This window comes from Tiliqua scincoides, chromosome 4 (genome assembly GCF_035046505.1).
Source record: "Tiliqua scincoides isolate rTilSci1 chromosome 4, rTilSci1.hap2, whole genome shotgun sequence".
In the NCBI taxonomy this organism is placed as follows: Eukaryota; Metazoa; Chordata; class Lepidosauria; order Squamata; family Scincidae; genus Tiliqua; species Tiliqua scincoides.
This window is the reverse complement of record NC_089824.1, coordinates 24,513,092-24,539,900: the sequence shown is the minus strand read 5'-3', so window position 1 is coordinate 24,539,900 and position 26,809 is coordinate 24,513,092. Positions and strand designations below refer to the sequence as shown.

The window sequence follows — 26,809 nt, the reverse complement described above, 5'->3', positions numbered from 1 at the left end:
ATCTCAGCACTATTAACTGAGGGGAACAGATGTGTGGGGAGAGAGAGCCAATTTAAATGTGCAATTCAAGCTTTATTCAAATCAATTAAATCTTGTCTCTCTACATAAAATGATTAGACAACAAGGTTCACACTACTGCTACAATGATATTAATTCTGAAGAAGTATAAAAATTTCAGTATTATTTAGGAAGGAACATTAAAGGGTCAACAAAAATATTTTTTCCATCATAAATACGTATAAAAACTTCACTGAAAATGGAAATCTGGAAGAATATTCTTGGAACACTCCACTTCCAGTATAAATAAGACCTAGAACTAGTATAGCGACTAGTGTAGTGAATTAACATTTTTGGCAACATTTGCTCCCTGAAAACAGGCAGCGCTAAAAGTCAGCATCTAAAGTAAACACATTGTCATTTGTCTGAGCCATAACTGCAAAGCGTTGATACTCTGAAACCCTCTTCTCAAAGAAATTGGTTTTTCCTTCCAGTGAAATGTTCTCCATGAAGTCAAAGGGGTTTTCTGCTTGAAAGACCTGAGAAAATCAAATTATTAAATCATAGTTACTGGATGAGGCACTGCCATCTGTCTGTAAATCTCTGAACTATTATTATTATTATTAACAGTATTTATATACCGCTTTTCAACTAAAAGTTCACAAAGCGGTTTACAGAGAAAAATCAAATAACTAAATGGCTTAGTTATAGCATGCAAAACCTATTGGAAGGTTTTGCATGAAGAAAAACTGCCACTCTTACAGGAAAGTTCATAATTCTGCCCACAGCTCTGGGAAACAAGCAAAGTTTGCAAAGCTTGTTTTTACACATTCACTTGTCTGTCCCTGTGGTTGCTCCTGCACTGATATCACTATTGCTCCAGAGTCCTGTATACCCTCACCCCCACCCCACTTTCCCAACCATTGCTGAGAATTATCAAAGAAAAATTTAATATGTGAAACCTCTTATTTTGTAGCGATGGTTATTCAAAAGCAATTGAAGAACCTAGGTACGTAGCTGTGAATATATAATTACAGCCAGTTCTACAAATAAATGAATGTTGAGTTTGAACATGTGCAGTCATTTGAATAACATTAAAGGAAAAGCCAAAATATGAGTTAAGTCATAAACATGCACATACATGGCCTAACTCAGACATGAATGAGTCCAGAAAAGCCTCCTCTCTTCCCTTCTCCCCCTATACACAACAATGATTAACTTCCAACCCATGTCTGCAGCAAACAGTAGTTTGCCAGTTTGTCAAAACAGGAAAACTATGGTTTATGAGCACCCACAAACTTGATTTACACATGTCCAAAAGCCAGGATTAGAAATCAAGACCAGAAATCAGGATCAAGCCTGGCTTGAAGGCAAGAATTACCATGCATCAGGAGAGGAGGCGGCATCTAAACCTGAGGCTTCTCAGGGGGTTATTGCCATAATGCCAAACCATGGACTGCTGCCACATCTGGTAGGCCCACTAACAGTTTTCTTTGCAAGTGATTACAAAGTTCAGACACAGCATTCAATGGATGCAGTTATGCAAAACTAACTGGATAGATCAAAGTAAATGAATGTATGTTCCTGCACTACTTTACCTTAGAGAATCCCAATTCCAGAAGTAACCTGTCTGCTACAAACTCAATATATTGCTTCATTAATGCGCAGTTCATGCCAATCAAGCCAACTGGCAAAGCCTCTGTCAAGAACTCCTGCAAAATTAGAAGAAAGTGAAGAATTTTGGAAGGAAGATATAGCATGAACTTTTCTGGAGCAACCTCGTAGGCTAATCAACAAGTTACAGAAGCCACACTAAATAGCACCACATAGAAGGTGTTACAACATGGATGAGCAGCTCATGGGCAATGATTCACTGCACAGATCTGGTGCAGTTAGCCAAGTCACTGTAAATGTCCATCATCTGTTATTTATAAAATATCAGCTTGTTCCTGGACTGAATTCAAAATGCTGAAGCTTTCATTTAAAGTTCTATCATAACCTCCTCCGAAATGACTCTTCCTGAACATTAAGACTGATGTTAAATGCTCTCTTTGAGTTCCTTTGCTGCTGAAAGCATGGCAGGTAGACACAAGGAACAAGGTCTTTTTGGTTAGGGCATAAAGAATGAGAAATGAAGGGAAGTCCCAAGGGAGGTCCACCTGTCTCCAAGTTTACTACATGAAGACAATTTTAGTGTCATGGGTCTTCAGCTACTCAAGTTTTAATTGTTTAGCCATACTTGTCCAACTTCACTGAATATTTATATTTGCTTTATATTATACTCTGTTTATTATGCATTTCAAATGTAGTAAGCTGTTCCATGTACCTTATGACAGAAGAGCAGGGTAAAAATATTTTTAAATAAATAGTTGAATACATATCTCTACTAACTGGGCAAAAGGCCCTTTTAAGTCATGGATCTCTCTAAATGAGGGAAAGCATCCTTTCCAGTGACTGTTGCTAGCGTCTGTCTTTTATCATTATTAATATTATGAGCCCCTTTGGAGGACAGGGAATCATCTTAGCTTTTTGCTATGTAAACCACTTTGAGAACTTATTTGTTGCAAAGCAGTATAGAAATATTCTAAATATATAATAGATGCTGTATGCCAATTAAAACCTGCAATAAGCTCCCCCTATATAAGTTTACATACTGAGTTAGAGATTTAAAAAACAGGAGGAATAGTTGCCAAACATTGAGCAACAATGGGGAAAACATCAATACAAAATGAGAAAAGGCAAAAAAAATATACAAAAGAAAAATACATGATAATCCCATGAAAATCCACCTGATCCACCTGGTGCAATCTGCATAGGTACAATTTATTTATTTATACAGGTATTTATATACCACCTTTCTTTGGTTGTCAGATTTCTCCTCAGACTTTAATCCAAGGCGGTTTACATAGGTACGATTGACTGCACATATGATGACAACGTCTGCTAGCAAATATCTGCTAGCAGATCTTTTCTCAAGGAATATTAGAAAAGCCATAACAAAAATTTAAGAGACCCACAACTGTTCTTTTTAACCAATACAAAATGAAACAAAAAACCATAAATGTCTATATAGTGTTATTGCAGCTAAAGCAAATTAGGGACTTGTTAGAGACTCTCCAGATTACTGGATAGTGCAATAATGTCAAGGAAATTAGACAGAAAACTAATAGGTTTGTAGAAAGGAGATTACTCTGTCAACTGCAAGAAGAATACAGCCAATGGATACAATAAATTTATTCTATTTCAACTCATTTGTAATGTGTTGTTTGAACATTTCTATATTATAAAATCCAATAAACTATCAAAACAAGAGACTGCTTCATTCCATATATTAACAGATATAACGTGAAATGAATTGGAGCAGCCTTCCAAGATGTAGCACTAACATGTAAACCAGCCTTCAACAGTTTCCTACACAAACTGTAAAAAGAAGTGAGATAGCATCCACTAGCTTTCATGACTAGTTCACATCCAAAGAAAATGCAACTTGTTATAGATGTCAGACACAAGGGCTGGTTCTTTTGCTCAAATTTGGACTAGATTTCAGATCCTCCAATGTAGTATGCTTGTCTGTAATAAACTCTCCACCTGAAAGCATCATCAGTGACACAACTGACATAAAACTGGAGTAGACCATGCAATTGACTTCTGAAATTGTCAATTCTGGCACAGAAATATTGCAGGTGTTCACCTGTTCAATTTCAACTGCATTGACAAGAATCTCTTTCACTCTTTCCTCCAAGGGTTTATTCACTAAATGATGAAATATTAGGCAGGCAAAGTCACAATGGAGACCCTGAAAAATGAGACAGGAAAGGAATTTATTGATCTTTACTTAACAAAACAAAGCAGAATGCATGCCTATATGGGAATAACCTCTCTCCCACTTCAGTGCTTCTGCATACAACTGTTCAAGGAATAGGATGAGAGGTTTTTTTAAGGGGGGAAGCATTTTGTTACACTGGATTTTGCATATTTTCCATTTAGGCTGACTCCACCACACATGCTAACCATGCAATTCCCTTGTGCAGATAGTGAAAGAACAGTTTCTACTGGTAGGAAGGCATGAAATGGGTTGTTTTATAGGACTAGGGAGTGCTGAATGATGATGTTGTGTATCTGGGAAGGTGGGGGCTGGGAGAAACTCTGATGTGGATATGTTCACTGATTCTTTTATCCTTGCATCAAAGTAAGATGGATGAACCTATGTGACAATCTATCCTTGTGAGGACACTGAACATTTAAGTAACCAAGACAGGAGAAAAGAAATAAAGAAGGAGCACATTGCTGTAATAAACTTTGAGAGATATCTTGAACATGAAGTGATTCAGCACAAAGCCACCTCCTTTCCTTCTGGCCTCCTACTAGAAAATGTTTTCGCTCAAAACATGCTACATTAGAGCCAAACAAGCTGATACTGACTGCATTTCTGAATCCAATGCTAGGGAGCTGGCCACGACTCTTAGTTTATAAAAAGCAGTTGTTGGAGAGTCCAGCTTGAATTTGGACCATGGCACAAGGGGGCAGGGATTTAACCCTTATCCCCATGCCTTTTCCCCCCATTGAGACATGTGGAAGAGCAGAGCTCTTTCACCCCTTAGGAATCACCAACAGTAGCAAATATGCATCTCGACTACATGCAATGTTGCATTTTAATTCAGAGGATGGCTTTGCTCTCCCCTGCCACCATTTTCCTTGTTATAAAATAGCTGAACTTATTACATAGGAGGGAAGACATACACCGATGGTCTTACTGTTATTCATTCTCTTTATCGCCTGCCCTTCTTCCATGCTGAAACCCGACATGGGGATCCCTGGCCGTCTCCCATCCAGGCACAGACCAGGTACAAACCAGCTTAGTTTCAGCAAGGTGACTGTGTCATTCACACCCGAAGACCTGCTCTTGTACTGGGTAACAGCATACTGTTTTGATATGAATTGCATAGAGATGCAAAGATGCATCTCCTGCTGTTTGATTCCAACACTTTTGCTTCAAGAACCAGACTAAGCAGCAGTTTAAACAATTTTCCCCACACACACATTACTTCATCTCTGCTAATAAGTTCATTGGAGAAAGTGAGACCCGGCATCAGTCCTCTTTTCTTCAGCCAAAATATCGCTGCAAAAGCACCGGAGAAGAAGATGCCTTCAATAGCAGCAAAAGCAACCACTCTTTCCCCTGTTCCAAAAAGAGAAACACCGTCACTTAGTTAGACTGTTCACGATCCCTACTCAGGCTGCTGCAATGTAGCATACAGTCTATTCCACAGGCATAAGGATACAGAAAAGCATGCCCTGGAGATGGCCAAGGAGGAGCCTGCAGACCAGATCCAGCATCCAAATTAACTTTCGCTGAGTTCTGCCGCAGCGCAAAATGTTGGCATGAGCTATTCAAACTTAAGAACCTACACAATGATTTGAGTTTCCAAGAATACAAGAGGCAAACTATGATTTAGAGATGCTTCTTATATTTTCCCATTGGCTCAGCGCTGAATATAAGTTCACTCTTGTCTCCACAGTGCAGCAGCTTCTTGTGTTGGAGCAAGAGCCCTGCAGGCAGGGCCAGCCCCTCCATGCAGCAACTAGAAGCAGCTGCATTTTGCAGTGGCAGATTGTGAGAGGTCCAGGAGGGCAGCAGACTCAGGGTGCCTTTCTTCCAGAGAGGCATATATGATTCTTCCTCCCTTTCATCTTCACAATAACCTGTGAGGTGGGTAGGCTGAGAGAGAGTGTGACTAACCCAGGATCCCAGCCAAGAAACGCCATAGCTAAGAGTGTCTGTTGAAGTGGACTGCAGTTCATGAAAGTTTATTCTGAAATAAACTGGTTATTCTTTAAGAAGCTACCAGACGTTTCATTTACTTCACTGGTCAAAGTGCAGCAAGTAAGTCATAAAGCCCATCAACTACACCACTTTGGTTTCCTTTGCCAACCAGCACACAATTTCAAACTCATGCAAAATACAGAAAACATGGATAACATGTCCAGAAGCAGTGAGAGATCACCCAGATGGGCAGATACTGTTCACTGACCTACAGCAAAATGCTATGCATGTCTATTCAGAAATAAGCCTCACTGTGTTTAAGAAAGTGCACATAGGACTACAGCCCTACAGTCCAATTCTATTGTATCGGTCTGCTGCTGGAACTAGCATTGGATCACCATTGTAAATGGCAAGCACTGGATCACTTCTGGATCACCACTGTAAATGGAAAAAATGCCTGACAATGATGGTGAGTTGGTGGGGAGGGCAGAACAAGGCAGAAGGCGGCATGTCAGAGGCCAGAGGCCATGTCACTTGGCATGGGCAACTTGCCCCAGATGCTATCCCGTTTGAGTGAGCCGCCACACCCCCTCTGTCTCTTTGAACTTGCATCAGCTAATGAGCTGACACAGATCAGAGGAGACCCATTGGTGATCAGGAGGCTTATGAGGAAGTTTACTTCTCTCAAGCCTGCCAATCAACCTCCCCTCCCCACCCCCAACCATGACACGCAGCGCAGCCTGTTTTGATGCAGCTGCATGCCATTGCGGGGTAAACCATAGGACTGAGCTCCTAGTTGAACAGTTGGCAACTGGAGTCCCCTGTGCTGAATCAGGTTGCCTAGAGTGCCATTTCTTCCAAGAGACCAATCTTTGAGAGAGGGAGAGCCCTGAGTGTTATGACTACATTCTGATTTTTCTCCTCTCACTTAACTTCCCTCTCATGAATGCACTAAGAGGAGAGGCTGAAACTAGGTACACAGAAAATTGGGTGCCTCTTGATGACATGCTCCAGTCAGGGACCTCCAAACTCCAGCCCATGGGCAGGATCTGGTGCACCAGAAACTCAGCTTGGGTGTTGCGGGGCAAAGCCTTTTACCTCGCAACCTCCATGTCCAATCTTTGCAGAAACTCATGCCAGGCAGCCGCTTCCCCTGGGAAATCGGGGCACAGAGCCTTCTAGAGCAATATGAAGTGGAAGTGGCTGCCTGGTGTGAGTTTCTGCAAAGATCAGATGTGAAGACAGGAGGCTGTAGGGCAGACCATTAAGGCTTTGCCGCTGCAGCATCTGGATCAATAATCCCGACATGTCACAGGCCAGTTTGGAGACCGTTGCTCCAGTCTTTTCCTCCACTCTGAGCAAGGCAGACAGTATGCAGTATAACAATATGCAAATGAGAGTGATTCCTTTCCCATTCTCCATTCCTGAAGAGCAAGCCCAGGGCATTCCAGGGAGAGCAGCAGTCCTACCCTCCCTGCCTCATTCCAATCTCTCCCTCATTTTAGGTAATATTTAATATTAATGGAGACAGAATAGTGATCAGTGGGATGGTGACAACCCACTTCTTCATTATCTTCAGACTAATCAGTAACATATTCATCCTTCAGTTAGATAATCGAAATTCCTCTGAACCAACAGCTCAAGGTCCTTTCCACTCATGGGGCCATCAGAAAACTCTCTCAAAGAAAGGTAACCATTAAAAAACAACCACTACTTAATCTGAAACACACATGGTGGAAATAGATTCATCGGGAGCCACCTACCAAAAGTTGCCTCCCTGTCTGCTATCCACCTCAGTGCCCAGTCTGCTTTCTTCTTGACGCATGGCATTGTTTCAATAGCGTTAAATAAGAAGTCCCTTTAAAATTAAAATACAAGATAATTATCTGAGACACAAGCCCCAATCTTATCTCAACATCCTACACGCTGCATCCAATGGTGAGGACAACCGGTCAGCCTGGGAGAGGTAAGTAAAAAAATATTTTTTGGACACCTGGCCATCAGTGGTCTTCTCAGACCAGTAAAATACCTGGTGTAGGTTAGAAGAGATCCACTGATGGCCAGGTGGCCTGAAAATATATTTTTACTTATATTAATATGCCAACAGGATGACCGGATATTTTTTTTCCAGGACATGTCCTCTTTTTTAGCCTCGTGTCCTGGAAAAGAACTTAACTGTTCTCCTTTTCCCTGTGAGCAGACCCTTGCAGGCAGCACATAGCCTTCTTGTAATTAATAAATTATATGTAATAAATTTAAAACTATATTACATATAATTTAGTAAATAATACAGTGTTTAAATTAACCATATAAAATCAATATACAAGTGTTTTTAGCTTTTATTTTTCAGTTCTACATTTTTCTTAGATGTCCTGCATTTTGGGGTGCCTTGTCTCTTTTGTGGTTCTGATATCTGGTCACCCTTTACACCAGCTACTTTGCTGGTGTAAGTCCAAAGAGAGGCAGGAGGCATACTGAGCTGAGAAAATGGGGATAAGATCCTGGCATGCACCACGTTCTGCCCCATCCCACCCCAAACGACCCCCTGCCCAGCCTGCTCTCCACCCTGAACCTCTCATAAACAGCCCATGAAGCACCCCCACTGCCACCTTACCTGCACTGGCACAGCCTCTGGGAGACACTGGTGCATGCAAGAGGCCTCCAGGCACTCACGTCAGCAGCCCCGCAATACAAGACAGCAGCTCAACATTTACAATACTGAATGCTCACCATAAGATTGAGCTGACAATCTTACAACAGTGAGATACGCGCGCACGCGCACACACTGTGGGTTCCTAAAAGACTGCCTTGCCCCTCTCTGTCATTAGCGGCAGCCAAATTATGCAAACACCATTTTTAATGTACTTAATTTATACAGCTAACAGATTTCAAATTTTTTTCAAAATTTGGGTTACCATACTGAAAGATTTAAGAGTTCTTTAAATTATTTTTAAGCACAAGAGTACATAAAAACTAGAGCTAGACAGACTCACTGAAGAAACACAACACAAGCAATGCAGAAATTCTCTAGCTTGGCTATTCAATAGCACCAAGGCAATACTTACGGTGATTACCTTTGCTCAGGATCCTTAATGTAAGTGTCTATTAATAAACTGTACATCTCCGAGTGAATGTTTTCTATTAGTATCTGGAAGCCATAGAAACAGCGAGCCTCTGGAATCTGCACTTCCAGGCTAAAGCGCTCTACCTGCCCCCCCAAAACAAAGCATAGATATAATTCACACACTTCCCTTGATTACTCATAGCTGAAAAAGTCACTGAAAAGCATTACATGCGCGGCAATTGTCTGGTGATAGGAAGGTTCTGCCAAAAGGATTCAGTTTGCAATGGTTTTTTTCATACATGCCATTCACACCTGCTGTTGAAGTCACTGAGTGCTGAATACTTATGTGAACTTAAGGAGCTTAAATATTTCATATTGTTTGTCAAACACAATAATGAGAAATTGATAATTAAAGTGTGGAAAATAGAAAAGAAAAAAAAAAGTGCACACCAGAAGTATGGACATGTTGTTTTAAAGCTGCACCCAGCCATTATGGGTTGTACTAACTATAGGTAAGAACCTACATCATTGACAATAGGCAAACCATGGTTAAGAGCTGCTTGTCTGCCACTTTCATTTCCCATCTGCCCAGGAGTCAGCTTTCTAAGTTAACTCCTAGCTCCAGGATGCAGCAGCCTCTTGAGGCAGAGTTACATCCTTGACTGTGGATTGCCAATGGTTTGTGAATTCAGACATAAAATGAAACCAGTTAGCACAAACTGTGGCTTGCAAACCAGCTTCAAACCATGGCTCTGAATCCTAGCTTGCTGCCTGCAAACAAGCCATAGTTTGGGAGCAGGTTCAGCCATAGCATTAAAAGAAACCTAGTCACTGCATTACACCTGAAACCAGCCAATGACTCTTCTCATGCTACTCAGGGTGTCATTCACACTTCAGAAAAATATTCTATAAATACAGTGCAACTGCTGAAAGAAGCTTGATTGCATGTGTTGAAGGAGCCAGTTGGATATGCAGCAAAGAGTTAGAAAAAATACAGTATAAATATAGGAGGCATCATACCAAGTTTTCATTCACAATTCCATCACTGGCTGCAAAAAAAGCCAGGATATGTGAAATAAAGTACTTTTCTTCTGATTTCAGCTTGTTCCAGTCAGGAAGGTCTTTTGATAAGTCAACCTTTGTGAGAAGAAAGAAATATATATTATGGGTTTGTATGTAATGTAATGTTAATAACTGTAAGTCGAAACAATTCCTGTAGTAAACTACTCTGGCCTAACTTCTCCACATCCCTCTTTTATTCTCCCAAATTGGTGTCCAGAATTACACAAACACAGGTGTGAATCTGCTCAACTTCCAGGATTTATTGCAGTTGAAGAATCTGTGCCTCCTTTATATGGAATTTGTTACTTTGGGGCACCACGTATACACACACATGCACACATACACAAAGACACACAAAACAGCCCTGCATGTCCTTCACCTCCTCCGCTGTCCAGAAAGAAGCCTGAGCCTTTTTGTACATTTTCCATATATCAGGATACTGGATAGGAAAGATGACAAATCGACGAGGATTTTTCCTTAAGAGAGGCTCTTCATTTGATTTCAAGCCTTCAACACCATCTGAAGAAAATCTCTAAAACAAAAGCATCAAGTCACACAATGTGTTGGTTTTCTACATCACCTCTTTTTCACTCCACCTAAGTAGTGGTGAAAAACAAACAGATGGTAGGGACAAAGTGCATTGTGGGGGGGGGGGGTGCATCATTCAACATACTGTATTATATTTCTGAAAGAAAATGAATGGCATATTTTGCATTAACAGTTTTATCCTAAATGTAAGCAGAAGTAAGCCCATAGGAAACTATTCTTGATCATTAATTTTTAAAAATGTACCCTACCCTTTTCCTTGTGGGGACTCAAAGTGGCTTACAACACCAATTAAAAATACAGGCAATTTATATAAAATATTTATCTCCTGCCTTCCTCCCATAAAATGGGTCACTCAAGGCAGCTAGTAGCAACGTTAAAATACAAAATTTCAATAAACCAGGCCCACAACAGGATCACCAGTCATATCAAAAAGAAAATCCTCCAGAGCAGTGTTTCTCAAACTGTGGGTCAGAACCCACTAGATGGGTTGTGAACCAATTTCAGGTGTGTCCCCATTCATTTCAATATTTTATTTTTAATATCTTAGACTTGATGCTGCCATGGTATGTGACTGCATTTGGGGAAATGTTACAGACCTGTATTTTTAAAGCTACTATGTGTGTTCTTTTAACAATGATAGTCAATGTGACTTACTCCTGGGTAAGTGTGGGTAGGATTGCAGCCTAAGATTGATAAAAATGTTTCCTGGTTGATGATGTCACTTCCAGAGGGTCCTGACAGATTCTCACTCTAAAAAGTGGGTCCCAGTGCTAAGTATGTGACAACTACTGCTGCAGAGCCATAAGCAATCTATTAGGATGCATAAGCCTCTGAGGTCAGCCCAGCAGTTCCCAAAATTACTGTGGTCATGTTGTCCTTCTTTCACAGTGGCCTTCCTGGCTCTCTCAGGCACTGCTTGGATTGCATGAGATCTTGGTGGCACCCAGGAGAGCCAAGAAGAAGTCACCAAGGTCACTGTGGCGCCCCTGTGTGTTCAACACAGCATCCTCAGGACCACAGCGCACAATGTGGGAACCACTGAGTCAGACCATCCTAATAGATCTCCCACTCTTGCAGAGCTTAGGAGGCCTCTAATCCCTACAAGGTAGTGATCTGACCATGACAAACTACAGATGTTAATCTCCTTCACAACCAGATCACCATCATCCTGTTGAACAGCTAACCCCAAGTCCAGAGTGTGTCATACCAAATTAATGGGAGCCAACATTAACCAAGACAGATTCATGGTCACTATGACAGTCATGAAATTCTGAACTACCCCAGGGTAGAAGCCTTGGCATAAGTATGTATTGATGCTTTATAAATACTGGTACATTGGTCGATTACAATACAGAAAAGCACTCTGAGGATATGAAGAGTGTCTTTCCTTCAAATTACCACAGAGATCTAGGAATAGATGGCAAGCTATTTGTTTGAGGGAGGTGCTCGCCCCTTTCCCAGTGCTGCTTATGAAGCTCCTGAAACCCAAAAAGACAGAAAAAAACACTAAATTACACAAGCCATTCCTTGCATTCAGAGATAAAAACTGAGACTCCATAGCAGCTTTTTACATTGATCAAACATGCATTCATCCAATGCCTGTCCAGATGTGCCATTGTCATCCCTTGTTGGCCCTTCATGTGTGTGCCTCACAGACATAAGTAACTGCAATGTCAACAACACCTGCAAAGTCTGCTGAATCTAATACATCACTTTAACACAAGGCTTTTCTATGCCATTTCTGCAAATGTGCTTTGGAACTGTTCCCATAATGAACCAGGGTGTTTAGTAGCACAGAAAAAAGATACTTTGTGAGCAAAGTGTTCTTGACTAACCATCATTCTTTTGATCTGCATAAACCATTTGGGGCCCAATCCTATCCAACTTTCTTGCACCTGTGCAACCACAATGCGATCCCAAGGTAAGGTAACAAATGTTCCCATACCTTGAGGAGGCCTCTGTGACTGCCTCCCCACCACAGGATGCAGTGCGGGTCCAATTGGCACAGCTGCACTGGCACCAAAAAATTGGATAGGATTGGGCCCTTAGCTAGTTCTTCTCTGCTGTTTAGACAGGGTAGGCACAGGTATACTAAATCAGCCCATCAGATACCCAAAGAAACTCTGAGCTTGTAGGCAACAAGCTGCAGTATTCCCTTAGAATCTGCCTCCATGTGTTGGAGGATTGCCCAGGGCAAGAGACCCATACTGATCACCCTCTCTTTGCAGTAAGAGCTCATTTCTGCAGCACATGGTCTGCCATCAGCTCAGGGGCTCCACTTGATGAGCCCTTCAAACATGCGCATAAGAATTAGAGGAGGTTGCTCCACTTGAAGCTACCTTAGGCCAAGTCAGAAGAGTGGCCTGGTCTGGGTGGACCAGTCTGACTGAGAGGGGCTCTCCAAGCATTAAAAGAGACATTTTCCTGCCCTGCTGCCTGAGATTCCTTTTAATTGAAGACAACAGCATTTGAAGCTGGGCCTCTCTACAGGCAAAGAATCTGCTCTGCCACTTAGCTGTGCCCCTTCCACTAAACTTTTTCTCCTTCCACTAAACCCTGTCCCACTTTAATCAGTTCCAATGGCCCTAAACCATTCTTCCTGATGCTTAAGGATAGATTACACCCAGTTGCAAGGGAAGCCCAGCCAGTAGATCCACTGAACTGGCAGCTTGGAGCAACAGGTTGGGGGAAGCAGCAAATGAGCAGGGGGTGCCCAGCAACTTAGGCCCATGTGCCCCCCCCCCCGTCTGCTGCCTGCCCACCGGTTCCCCATCCCCTTCACACATGCTTGAAGAGTGCCGGGGTGGGGGGGATGGGGCTCACTTCCTCTTCCAACTATGCTACCACTGAGCTCACCTGAGTGGTCAGAAAAGAGTTGCTGCCTTGCCTTTCCTGCCACTTCTTGTAAAGTTGGGGGTGGAGGAAGATGGTGAGAGCAGAGGGGGCTTCTCCCAGCCCAGCACTTTACTAAAAGCGACAGAGGAGGAAGATGGCAGTGTTGTGTGCTGGCTTGCACTGAAGGGGCTGACAGGCAGAAGGGCCATTGCTGGGAGGAGGAGCAGCAGAATTTGAGGTGGAAGTGGCAAATCAGCCCTAACGATCAGGGCAGGACCCCCTGCCCTGTGCTCACTAGCCAAAGCATTTCACCAGCGAGCCACAACAGCAGAGCTGGTTAGTAGCCTGATGGAAGGCCTCCCTCTGCAGCAATTCACCACTGTGGGTATGAAATAAGGCCAACTGATTCCCATTCAATTAGGGCCGATTTGGTAACAAAAAAATTCCCTGCAGCTCCCATTTCCTGCCTTTCAGCACCGAACTCAACCCCCCACCACCACACCGGCCCTCATCCAGCCCCACCTGAATGCTTCCTGGTTGCCTCCCCTGTGTAATTAGTCTGTGGAACTCCTTGCCACAGGATGTGGCGATGGCATCTGGCGTGGATAACTTTTAAAAGGGGATGGGACAGATTTCCAGAGGAAAGTCCATCACGGGTTACAAGCTGTGCTGGGCACGTGCCACCTCCTGGGTTCAGAAGTGGGCTGCCTCCGAGTGCCAGGTGCGAGGAGGGCACCGGGATGCAGGTCCCGCCTGGTCCTGGGTGCCCGAGGCACCTGGCGGGCCACTGTGAGTTGCCCCCTTGGGCCTGCTCCGGCTCTTGGGGCTCGGCTCTCTCGCCCGCCCACTCGGACGCAGCACACCGGCCCCGCTCGCATCCCGCCTGCGCCGGCTGGACTCTGTCCGGGGATGGGGAGCCTTCTGGGGCTTGCAGCCCCCGCGTAATGCCAGCCAGAGAGCCCCTCTCCAGCCTGTGCCTTCTCCGCCCCAGAGCCAGCCCTGCTCCGGGGGCGGTGGGGGGAAGCGCAGGGCACCGCGGCCCTCCCCGAGGCAGGCACCAGCGCGCCCCCCGCCCTGGCTCACCCGGCCGCTCTCCTCCGGCCTGGCAGCTCCGCTCGAAGCGGGGCAGCCGCGGCGCTCGCCCATGGCGCACGGGCGCACGGCCTCAGACGCCGGCAGAGACACGGAGCACAGCAGCCGAGCCGGCCTCGGAGGGCTCCCTCCCTCCTTCCCTCCCTTCCTGGGGCGGAGCTGCAGGCCCTGGCCGCGCTGAAGGGGCAGGACGGAGGGGCGCCGAGTGCAGAGCGGCCGGAGGAGGCGGTGAGCAGAGCCGGCTGTGGCGCAGCAGGAAGAGTGGCCTGGCCTGGCCTGGCCTGGCAGCCTCTTCAGCCTTTGAGGGGGGGGGGGCGGGGAGTGTGATAGAACTGTGCCCCCCCCCTTGCTGGCAGGCTCCAATCCTAGCCACACTTTCCTGGGAGTAAGCCCCATTGACTAGAATGGGACTGACTGCTGAAGAGATAGGCATAGGATTGGGCTGTGAGGCTGCAGTCCTTTCAACCCTTACCTGGGAGTAACCCCATTGACTAGAATGGGACTGACTTCAGCTCAGCATAGGATGGGGCTGTGTCACCTGAGATCGCCTGCCCCTCTTTTTTGTGATTCTAGTTACCCGTATACAAAACATCCCTCTGACCCACAGACCATTCCTGCTTTGCACACAGCAGGGGCATTTCTAAAGCAGGCAGCAGCAGCTGCTGTAGTTCCCAAAAACCTGGAGGTGCTGATAATATGTTGCCATCAACAGTGATACAAATGGGAATTTTGTTCTCAGGCTTGCAGTTGGTTGGTCAAACAGGTTTGCAGATGTTTAGAAGTACCCAAACCTGCAAAATCTGCTGGACCATCTGTGGCTAGACAGGAAAAAAAAATCTATATATTATATTATTATTATTAGATTTTCACACAGACGGTGGGATAGGTGTTATTGCCTGGTTTGTTTCATCTAGACATTGTCCTTCCCATGAACCTGGAATGCCTGGTTTTTATCCTATAAATACCGTCACAAAATAGAAGCTATTCCCAGTAAAGCTGCTTTTTGCAGTTGATTGATGGTAATTTCCATGGCCCCTATGCTGTTCGGGTACTCTTCAAGGTGTTTTGGAACAGCACCAAGAGCAATCACCACTGGGACCACTTTGGTCTTCTTCTGCCACAGCCTTTCAATTTTTACTTATGTATTTTTTTCTAGCTCTTTTTCTTCCACTCCGCTGTCTCTTGGTATTGCTGTATCAATGATTTTGACTTGTTTTTCTTTCTTCTTAACTACAGTCATGTCTGGTGTATTGTGCAGTAGACATTTGTCTGTCTGTAGTCAAAAATTCCATAATATTTTGGTATCTTCATTTTCAACGACTTTTTCAGTGTAGTGGTCCCACCAGTTTCTGGCTGCTGGTAGCTTGCATTTTTTACAGATGTTCCAGTGCATCATTGTTACCTTGTCATGCCTCTATTTGTAGTCTCTGTTCGATCTTTTTACTGCAACTACCATTGCACTGTTTCATCTTTTATTATTGTATTGTATTGTATTGGCAACCTTCAGTCTCGAAAGACTATGGTATCGCGCTCTGAAAGGTGGTTCTGGCACAGCGTCTAGTGTGGCTGAAAAGGCCAATCTGGGAGTGACAATCCCTTCCACACCGGGAGCAAGTGCAGTCTGTCCCTGGTCTGTCTCCCTGGCTATGGGCCTTCCTTCTTTGCCTCTTTGCCTTAGACTGTTGGCAAAGTGTCTCTTCAAACTGGGAAGGCCATGCTGCACAGCCTGCCTCCAAGCGGGCCGCTCAGAGGCCAGGGTTTCCCACTTGTTGAGGTCCATCCCTAAGGCCTTCAGATCCCTCTTGCAGATGTCCTTGTATCGCAGCTGTGGTCTACCTGTAGGGCGCTTTCCTTGCACGAGTTATTATTACTATTACTATTACTGTTACTACTACTAACTTAATTTGCATCATCTCCATCCATTGACACATAAGAGAATGTGGATTGCCACAATTTTCCACATAACCCAGTGAGGTGCATTAGGCTGAGAGGCAGATTGACTTAGGGCCCAATCCTATCCAATTTTCTAGCATCGGTGCAGCCACAATGCAGCCCTGACGTAAGAGGAAAAAAATGTTCCCATACGGCTTGCGTTACTGCCTCCCCACCACAGGATGCAATGTGCGCCCCATTGGCACAGCTGCACTGGCACTGGAAAGTTGGATAGGTTTGGGCCCTTCAGGTCACCCAAAGAGCATCAGGACTGAGCAGCCGCAGACCTCCGCAGTCCTGTGCCCAGGGAAAAGCTCCGCAATGCACTCCCCCCTGCAGGCTATCGCCGCCGCCCCCAGAAATCTGCCCCCCCTACTCACCAGAGGCCCACATCGGGGAAGTCTCTCTGAGGTTCCCCAACGCTATAAACTGCTTCCGGGGAAACCAGAAGCACAGTTTCCATTCCCTTTGGGAGCCTCAGAGAGGCTTCTACAGGGTCCTAGCAGCTGACGCCTGGGGCTTTTGCCCCATAGAAGTCTATGGCAGGTACACAACTGGGACTGAGTGCGTATTTCAACCGAAATCTCACTGGCCAAAGTCCCAAACCAATAACCATTGGCTGTCTGCAGCCCATGATAGTGTAGGTTAACTTGTGCAGCAGTAACAGACACATGAAGCTATAAACCAAACAGGTAGTTTATAGTTTCAGTAGACACTCTTACTCCACAAGACTTATCTCTGAGTAGGCACACATACAGCTGCAGTGAGAAAAAGGTTTTGCAAGGTGATTGATGCCAAATTCTCCCTTGAGAACAAAACCATCCTACACAGCCCTAAGGAAACTTTATCTTCTACCATCAGTTTCTTCACCTGAAATGCTACTTAATTGTATGACTCTGAAAACAGGGTCTTATCTTATGACAAAGATAATTGCTAGCAGTTGACCCTCAGTTTGCTTCCAGAGTTAACCTTTGCTCTGTGTCTGGCTAGCCAAGAAAGTATTTGCAAAATTTTGTCTGTGTTCGTCCCACACAAGTAGTATCAAAGGAATGAATCTTTGATACCCAGATATTTTACCCAGCATGCAAGCAAAAGATAAGCTATTTTGAAAATTCCACTGTAGTATCAATCACATGCTCAATAGCTTTTCTTGGAGTATTTTCTTTTTTGGTGATGTAGACTGCTGAAAATGTTGCTTATGCGTGAAAGTATACTACTTTGTAAGAAGCAGCTTACCAAGACCCTACTGACCAATGAAAATGAACAGGTTGTTTGGGAGTAAGTTATTGATTTATTATTGCTTTCAATTTTTTTTAATTGTATAGGAAATTCTATACACACTTACCTGGGAGTAAATCCCACTGAACTCAATGGTGATTTCAGGGGTAGACATACCTAGGATTGCTCTGCTGAATTTAGTAAAACTTAATTATGGCTAACTTTCTTAGTTGTGATTAAATGAATTTAGGATACGTTTATAGGATACAACCTGTTAACAGCTAATTTAAACTGAACTGCCAGAGAAACATGAGTGGCTTCTGAGGTGGAAGAGGAGGAAGAGAAAAAAACCAAAAGTGGGCCACCCTGAAGGCCTCTTAGGAGGTTGAGAGGTGGCATTTCAATTTCCGCTTCTGGTCTTCACCACTCGGAAAAGTTTGGTGTCATCTGCAAACGTAGCCACCTCACTACTCAACCCTGTTTCCAGGTCATTTATGAAGAGGTTGAAGAGCACCGGTCCCAGGACAGATCCTTGGGGCACACTGCTTTTCACCTCTCTCCATTGTGAAAATTGCCCATTGACACCCACTATCTGTTTCCTGGTCTTCAACCAGTTCTCAATCCATGAGAGGACCTGCTCTCTAATTCCCCGACTATGGAGTTTTCTCAGTAGCCTTTGGTGAGGAACTGTGTCCAACGCTTTCTCAACAGGTATATGTCCAGGGGGCAAGGGAAAAAGCCTTGGATTAGGGGGCAAGAGACTCTTCTTCCTCTAGTGCAGTGATTTTCAACCTTTTTCATCTCACGGCACACTGGCAAGGCACTAAAATGGTCATAAGAACAGCTCCACTGGTTCAGGCCATAGGCCCATCAGGTCCAGCTTCCTGTATCTCACAGCGGCCCAACAAATGCCCCAGGGAGCACACCAGGTAAAAAGAGACCTGCATCCTGGTGCGTTCCCTTGCATTGGCATTCTGACATAGCCCATTTCTAAAATCAGGAGGTTGCACATACACATCATGGCTTGTAAACCATAATGGATTTTTCCTCCAGAAACTTGTCCAATCCCCTTTTAAAGGCATCCAGGCCAGATGCCATCACCACATCCTGCGGCAAGGAGTTCCACAGACCAACCACACGTTCAGGCCTTGCTGAGGGAGAGTCAGCATGGCTTCTGTAAGGGTAAGTCTTGCCTCACAAGCCTTATAGAATTCTTTGAAAAGGTCAACAGGCATGTGGATGCGGGAGAACCCGTGGACATTATATATCTGGACTTTCAGAAGGCGTTTGACACGGTCCCTCACCAAAGGCTACTGAAAAAACTCCACAGTCAGGGAATTAGAGGACAGGTCCTCTCGTGGATTGAGAACTGGTTGGAGGCCAGGAAGCAGAGAGTGGGTGTCAATGGGCAATTTTCACAATGGAGAGAGGTGAAAAGCGGTGTGCCCCAAGGATCTGTCCTGGGACCGGTGCTTTTCAACCTCTTCATAAATGACCTGGAGACAGGGTTGAGCAGTGAAGTGGCTAAGTTTGCAGACGACACCAAACTTTTCCGAGTGGTAAAGACCAGAAGTGATTGTGAGGAGCTCCAGAAGGATCTCTCCAGACTGGCAGAATGGGCAGCAAAATGGCAGATGCGCTTCAGTGTCAGTAAGTGTAAAGTCATGCACATTGGGGCAAAAAATCAAAACTTTAGATATAGGCTGATGGGTTCTGAGCTGTCTGTGACAGATCAGGAGAGAGATCTTGGGGTGGTGGTGGACAGGTCGATGAAAGTGTCGACCCAATGTGCGGTGGCAGTGAAGAAGGCCAATTCTATGCTTGGGATAATTAGGAAGGGTATTGAGAACAAAACGGTTAGTATTATAATGCCGTTGTACAAATCGATGGTAAGGCCACACCTGGAGTATTGTGTCCAGTTCTGGTCGCCGCATCTCAAAAAAGACATCGTGGAAATGGAAAAGGTGCAAAAGAGAGCGACTAAGATGATTACGGGGCTGGGGCACCTTCTTTATGAGGAAAGGCTACGGCGTTTGGGCCTCTTCAGCCTAGAAAAGAGACGCTTGAGGGGGGACATGATTGAGACATACAAAATTATGCAGGGGATGGACAGAGTGGATAGGGAGATGCTCTTTACACTCTCACATAATACCAGAACCAGGGGACATCCACTAAAATTGAGTGTGGGCAGGTTAGGACAGACAAAAGAAAATATTTCTTTACTCAGCGCATGGTCGGTCTGTGGAACTCCTTGCCACAGGATGTGGTGCTGGCGTCTAGCCTAGACGCCTTTAAAAGGGGATTGGACGAGTTTCTGGAGGAAAAATCCATTATGGGGTACAAGCCATGATGTGTATGCGCAACCTCCTGATTTTAGGAATGGGTTAAGTCAGAATGCCAGATGTAGGGGAGAGCACCAGGATGAGGTCTCTTGTTATCTGGTGTGCTCCCTGGGGCATTTGGTGGGCCGCTGTGAGATACAGGAAGCTGGACTAGATGGGCCTATGGCCTGATCCAGTGGAGCTGTTCTTATGACCATTTTAGTGCCTTGCCAGTGTGCCGTGAGATGAAAAAGGTTGAAAATCACTGCACTAGAGGAAGATGCTCTTTACACTCTCACATAACACCAGAACCAGGGGACATCCACTAAAATTGAGTGTTAGGAGAGTTAGAACAGACAAAAGAAAATATTTCTTTACTCAGCGTGTGGTTGGTCTGTGGAACTCCTTGCCACAGGATGTGGTGACGGCATCTGGCCTAGATGCCTTTAAAAGGGGATTGGACAAGTTTCTGGAGGGAAAATCTATTATGAGTTACAAGCCATGATGTGTATGTGCAACCTGATTTTAGAAATGGGCTATGTCAGATGCAAGGGAGGGCACCAGGATGAGGTCTCTTGTTATCAGGTGTGCTCCCTGGGGCATTTGGTAGGGCCACTGTGAGATACAGGAAGCTGGACTAGTTGGGCCTATGGCCTGATCCAGTGGGGCTGGATCAGGTAGGCATAGTGCTCAGTGTCCTTAGGTAGGCATAGTGCTCAGCAAACCAGAATAAGTATATCTGTATTTTTAATTGTTCATATTTTTACATCAACTTTATATCTGCTTAAATACCTAAAGCACTACTTTAGATTTCCTGTACACACCATCTCAGTTTAGATGTCATTAATGTAAAAAATAGTGAAAAGCAGACAGTAAAGTGAAACAATGTAAGACTGCTGTAAATGTAATAAAGCAAGTAGGAAAAGTGATGCATAAGCATTTCTTACAATTCTAGTTTGTGTAGGCCTAGTGGCAACCACAGCTTCACCTGAAGCTATAACAAGGATCTGTGGATCAGAAAGTCAAAAGGGGCTGAACATGGTCACCGAGTCCTCATGTTTGGTGGGCCAAAGCAACTCATTTGTCTTAACATCATCAAGCCAATAGTAATTTCTGAGGAACAGGTTTCAGCAACAAATTCAGATCTCTATTCAGTGTTTCAAATAAAAACTTCAGGGTCTAACCAGATAAGTGTGATTTTGCTTCCCTGGTGGGTTTATTTTCTTCCTTTTTAAAAAAATCATGTCCTTTTGTTAATTTCACCAGGTGCAAGATGCTTTAATTACACTGCATTCAGAATTGGGTTTCCCTGATGACTCTTAAGAGAATGCTCATTCAAGGTTCACACTGTAAAGTAAGTAGAAACAAATTAGTGTCATATTTGGTTAGACCCTCAGCTTTAAAATCAGCACTTTGTATCAGCAAGCACAAACATTTAAAGAAACCACCTCTTTGCTTTTTTCTAGAGTTCAATGAAGTTCAAACCAGTATTAAAACTTTTCCTGTTACCTTTCTTTTTACTCTACATGTTTAAAAGAAACTAACTTAAGTCAGACAGTAATGCGGTGTACAATTTTAATAAACATTTCTTATTAAAAGCTTGATACTGTTCAAATATACAGAGAAAAGCTATTTATATAGCTACATATACATCTTGAGTCAATTACTACAGCATAAATCATTCTATCTTTCCCTTTGAGTTTAAGAGTATCAGCAAAATGCCATCTATGTGTGTATATATTTTATTAAGCTACTGTAGAGGGCTTGTTAACTGTGTAGTTTATCCTGCTGTGATTGTTGTAAAACAGCTTTGTTATATACAGAACTATACATATAACATATGAATATGCTATATATACACAAATTATATATAACAGTACTTTACAATATACACAGCCTTTCATAAGAGGGCTCTGGAAAAGATTAATCTTAATAAGCCTCAACACCTCTGTGAGGTAGGTAGCTATCATTATTTTACAGAATGTGAGTAAGAGGCTCAGAGACATTAAATAATTTGCCATAAGCCGTAAGTTTCAGGAACAGAATCCAAAATTCAATATCCATTGAATACATCACTGGAAACTCCTTCTCACTAAAAAGGGCTATTCCTGGGAAAACTCATTATTTCATCAATACATGCAGACAAAAAAAAATTTTTTTTAAATAAAAGCACCCCTAGGGTTTTAATTTGTTTAATCATATAAGCCTGGCACAGTCAGTTTTTCAAAACAAAACAGTCTTCAGAGTGTGTGCTACAAGGCCTGCCAGAATTTGATGTACTACAGAAGCAAACCACTTAATTTTTTAAGCTAAGGCAGAAAGACTTAAATGTTGCTGGTATTTCGGGGAAGAACAGAATGGTCCACTTTGGCAGAAATCCAGGCAAGTTCTCAGTGGTGTGCGATTCTGCCATGCCAAGAACTGCAGGGCAGGGGAAAGCTACAAGTTAACTAATCATCGTTAGAGATCCAATCTAATGTCTAGTCTGATACTGTTAGCGAGCAACAATAGAGAGCTTTCTCCTTTCATGTACTGCAATATTTTAGTACTCAAATGGAATTTTAGCATACTGAAATAGGACTCCCTAAAACACTCACACATACACACACACAATTTTTTATTAAAAAAAGCAAACACTCTATATGTGCATCATAATCATACGTGCATCATAATTTGGCAAACTTTTTTTGTGCTGATTGATCAAACATTACCCTTCCATCCACATATTCTGATGAAAAACAAAAGAGTTTGCCAGGCCCAGGCAATTCAGAATTCTGTTAACTGTAAAATGTGGACTGAGATTCTTCTACTTTGATTGACAATGAGGATGAGTTTAATCCACTTATGAAATTTAGAGTGGCTTTATGAATGACTGGTGTACAGTGATAACTAAAATATGCAGGCTACATAAATAAAAACTATTGTTTCTTCAGTATGACTTTGTACTTTGTCTGTAATTTATTAGAAAGTGTAACAAGATACTTAAAAAAAGGCTAGATACAAAAGTAGTTAAGCTGCTCACGAACATTAAATTTCTTCAAAATGTACCTTCAAATAATCATGATCTTATAAACATTTTACAGTTACCAGGTAGTGCCTAGGCTGGAAATTTAAACAGCTTGAGACACAACAGAACAAGTGTCCAGGTTTGAGTTGGAAGCGGAACAACCTCCTGACTGACTGCTCAAGGAGAGGGGGATACAAAATTGTTGATTGTGAACGATTAAATACTGTGCATTGGCTTCCTTGTTATGTACAAAAAAGATCCTTACTAAGGTATACAGATTACATGCAAAACATTAGTGGTGGTATCTAGTGTGCCAGAGTCCAATGCAACCAGATCAAAATTGCAATGGCAGTGGTTCTTGTAAGCAAACATGAATGATTTCAACTCCTATGTCTGAACTGGCAAGAACTTTTTACAAGTTCAATATACATGATGCACAATTGCAGCCAACCACAAAATTAAACACCATTTTAAAAAAAAGTTAAATAAAACACAGAACATACTTCATCTTTTATTTTGAAATCCCCTACTTCCTCTATACAAGAACCTTTGCTGAAACTTTCCACAAAGGCAGCAGTGAATTTGTTTTTTTAGTACATTTTACATATTTTCCCACCCCACCCCCTCAGCAAAAAAGCTAAATCACAGTGTAATTTATATTGTTTTGCTGTCATCTTTGGCTGGGGTTTAGCCAAGAAGTTGTTCACTAGCAAATAGTTACAGTCTAACATTGCTAGTGCTTCTTCAGCCACTGGGTTACAAACTTAGTACAGGAATGTTGCATTTAAGTACCAGCAGGGGGAGTATGACAGCATTAACTTTCATAAACTTTTATAGACAAATGGAAAATCTACAAAAAAAACTAGCTAATATTATTACACAGCAATACACACTTTTTATACTCTACACAAAACCAAAATTTTTGGTCTTAATGGCGAGTAGCAATTTCTGTTTGAGAATCTGTTTAGAAGAATAGAGCGGGACATAAAGGCGAGAAATACAAGTGTTTGCTGTAGGAAGATGCTGGTCATCTGGTGGTCTGATTGTGATTGATGGCATGGGCTGAAATCCTTCCTCACTAGCAGGCAAGGATGGGCTTGATGTCCAAAAGTAAACCTAAATGAAAAATGAAAAGTTGCCTGTTAACTTTGGGAAACACACCCAGAATTCTGGTAATAGTATGTTAAATTTTTAGCAAAAATCTCACAGCTTCGAAAAATGGAATGTGTACCATTTCTGACACCACAGCTTTTTAGTTTCTGCAATTCTGCCTCAAATAAGGGAACCCTACATTAATAACTGGCACAGTGATTCCACTTGTTAACTAGAGGTAAAACCTATGATGCTCTAAGAGTGTGAACCATTCTAGAAATGGATCACATCATTAACTAACCTTCCATCTTTAGTTTCAGCTAAAAGTAACTTGCTCCAGATATTTTCCTCTATCCTACCTTTTAAAAAAAAAGCTTAAAGGAGTAGGATAAAATGGCTACTTCAGAAATTGATAGGGAATGCCCAGTATTATTTTCTTTTGGATGATAAATCCCTATGCTCTATCACAAACTGCTTTTCAAACTCCCCTTGGCTTCAAAAGGTTTGCAATGCCACACTAGGGGCTGCTGTTTAAGAAACACAAGCCCAACGCATCCCTTGGTATGCAGAACTAGATCTTAGGATCCAGGCCAAAACAGGGTAGTAGCACACTGATATAGGAGAAAACTCCTCCCTACTAGGTTTGGAAAAATTTAGCAATTAATCTTTCAAATCTGCCTAAGAGAGTCTACTTACTAGATCTTGCCTTTCAGTCATACTCATCTTCTCAACTATGGACCAAAACCAACGTTTGAACTGCAAAAGTTTCTCAGCATTTTCTCCTGTTCAAAAATGAAATACAAATGCAGACAGTTCACAGCACTCATTTTATACACATTGGCAAGTGCAGTTAACAGAAATATTCTGGCTGTGCAAAAAAGTAGAGAAACACATGATTACACTGGACTACCTTTAAGGTAGATTGGGAACAAAATATTTCTGAATGCTAAAGGTTCAAATAAACAGGTGGTGGGATATAACCCTGTAAAGAAAACATCTCTATACATCATATCAGAAAGAATATTGATATGAAAGAGTTTACAAGGAGCATTTGAACTGTAATCACTGCAGTTTGTAGAAAGGCTCCCCAAAAGGGAAGAGACAAATACACTGAAGATGCAGGGCTACGTGCTTGTGAAAATTTGTACATTTGTCTATTTGAGACACAAACAGGCTAGAATGATTATAATACTCTGCAACTTTTATATTAAGCAAAAGGATTTCATACCTGATTCATCATTGAAAGAAGTAAAACTGATCAGCATTTGCACGTTTACTTCACCACAGCCATTTACTAAAAGCCTGAAATCTTCTGCTGTCAAGTCTTCTAATGAATTCTTTGGAAGGACATCCAGCAGACCTTTCCTCATTGCCTGAATGGTCACAAAATTTTGCATTTCAACTGTAAGAAGAGCTGTATTTGGCAGGTTGCTACACAACAGGATTAGAATCATACTCTGATTACTCCTAGGACACTGAGCTCATAGGAAAAACATGGCAGTGAGCTAGAAAACCAAAGTGAAACTGGAAAAAAAATTACATAATGGAGTTCTCCCCACCCTGAATGATGACCATCCAGTCCTCACCTCCAATTGGTAATGAGATGCTGCTGCCTCTGGGTCTCCTCTAACCCCGCCCAACAAATGACTTGTGCCAGTAGACACACCTTCCTCTTCCAACAGGATATCTGTTCAGCAACTTTATCTCACTGATTCTATAGGTTATGCACAGAAGTTAACACCATCACAAATTTCATCAAGAATTTCTTCATCTCAGGACACTATTGCAAATTTTCCCTCCTAAAGAAACTGAAAATCATCTCCCACCAGCTGACTGAGACATCACAAAAACCACAAGGACTCCTCTGGAAGGAAAGCAGTATCTTTCCTTCCAGGAAAGGGCAGGCCGTCTGGTCTAGAGGGTTGAGCCTCAATTTGTCTGAAGATAACATCTGAAGGTCGCCAGTTCGAGGCCACCGGCACTGTGCGACCTTGAAGCAGCTGACAAGCTGAGCCCAGCTATTCTATCTGCTCTGAGCGTGGGAGGATGGAGGCCAGAATGTGCGACCAGATCAAGAAAGAAACACCTGAATGTTGTTGTTTTCTTGAAAGATAGAAACCTTCTTTCAAATTGTAAAAATCCCTACGGGGATTTAAATTGCCTGCCTATGTAAACCACCTTGAATAAAGTCTAAGGAGAAATCCGAGGACCAAGAAAGGCGGTATAGAAATACCTGTATTATTATTATTATCTTGCTCTGAGAAATGAACAGCAGGTGCATTCCCACTTAAAGAATATGCTCACACTCAGATAGGAGGAAAAGCAGTACAATTTCTGAGCAAACTGTCAATTTCACAGGACCCCAATGATCCAGCAGCTGAGCATCACAAGTCCCCATCAACCATTCCCAGCCCACATGGTGACAGGATTACACAGAAGCTGCTGCCAGTTTAACAATTCCAACATTCATCCCTATATACACTACTAAGTATATCAGGGCTCTCCAAATTATGGCCTGAGGGCCACAACCAGTCCACCACATAATTTTATCAGCCCTCAGCAATGTTAAACATTTTTTCCCAACCACACTGTTAGACAGTTAATACATACAGTTCTATCCTTTCCATATGGCTAGAATGGTGTCAGTCTGGCTAGCCTTCATTTTTACATTATATAATATCATTTCTCAGTTTAAGTACAACATTGTTTCTTTGTAATTGTCCTCTTTTGTTCTGAATCATACCATACTTTGATTACAAAAGGGATCCAAGTAAAATTTATTAACTCAATTAAATTTCGTTCATTCATTTATAAAACTGATCTTTTTCAGCCCACGAAAATGCGTAAAATATACAATGTGGCCTTCATACTGAAAA

General features: G+C 42.9%; 2 protein-coding genes and 1 long non-coding RNA gene across 8 annotated transcripts in view; 1 reads left to right on the top strand and 2 right to left on the bottom strand.

The window, feature by feature from the left end:
• RRM2B (ribonucleotide reductase regulatory TP53 inducible subunit M2B) lies at positions 1-14,562 on the bottom strand. The gene is made up of 9 exons (XM_066626289.1): positions 14,355-14,562; positions 10,267-10,419; positions 9,846-9,962; positions 8,836-8,969; positions 7,525-7,619; positions 5,043-5,176; positions 3,689-3,793; positions 1,596-1,709; positions 1-536 (listed from the first exon to the last, which is right to left on the bottom strand). The coding sequence occupies exons 1-9, from the start codon at positions 14,415-14,417 to the stop codon at positions 384-386; spliced, it is 1,068 nt and encodes a 355-aa protein (XP_066482386.1). The 5' UTR covers positions 14,418-14,562; the 3' UTR covers positions 1-383.
• LOC136649565 (uncharacterized) lies at positions 14,189-26,671 on the top strand. Its single transcript, XR_010794408.1, has 3 exons — positions 14,189-14,591; positions 21,101-21,188; positions 25,146-26,671. It is a non-coding gene; the product is annotated as an uncharacterized lncRNA (long non-coding RNA).
• Positions 20,596-26,809, bottom strand: part of UBR5 (ubiquitin protein ligase E3 component n-recognin 5) — a 106,671-nt gene continuing 100,457 nt past the window's right edge. For all 6 annotated transcript variants that reach the window (XM_066626283.1, XM_066626286.1, XM_066626285.1 and 3 more), the window contains 3 exons: positions 25,162-25,306; positions 24,630-24,715; positions 20,596-23,957 (listed from right to left, as the gene is read on the bottom strand). In XM_066626283.1, coding sequence (XP_066482380.1) covers positions 23,745-23,957; positions 24,630-24,715; positions 25,162-25,306 — 444 coding nt within the window. In that variant the 3' untranslated portion in view covers positions 20,596-23,744. The remainder of the gene's footprint in view (positions 23,958-24,629; positions 24,716-25,161; positions 25,307-26,809) is intronic.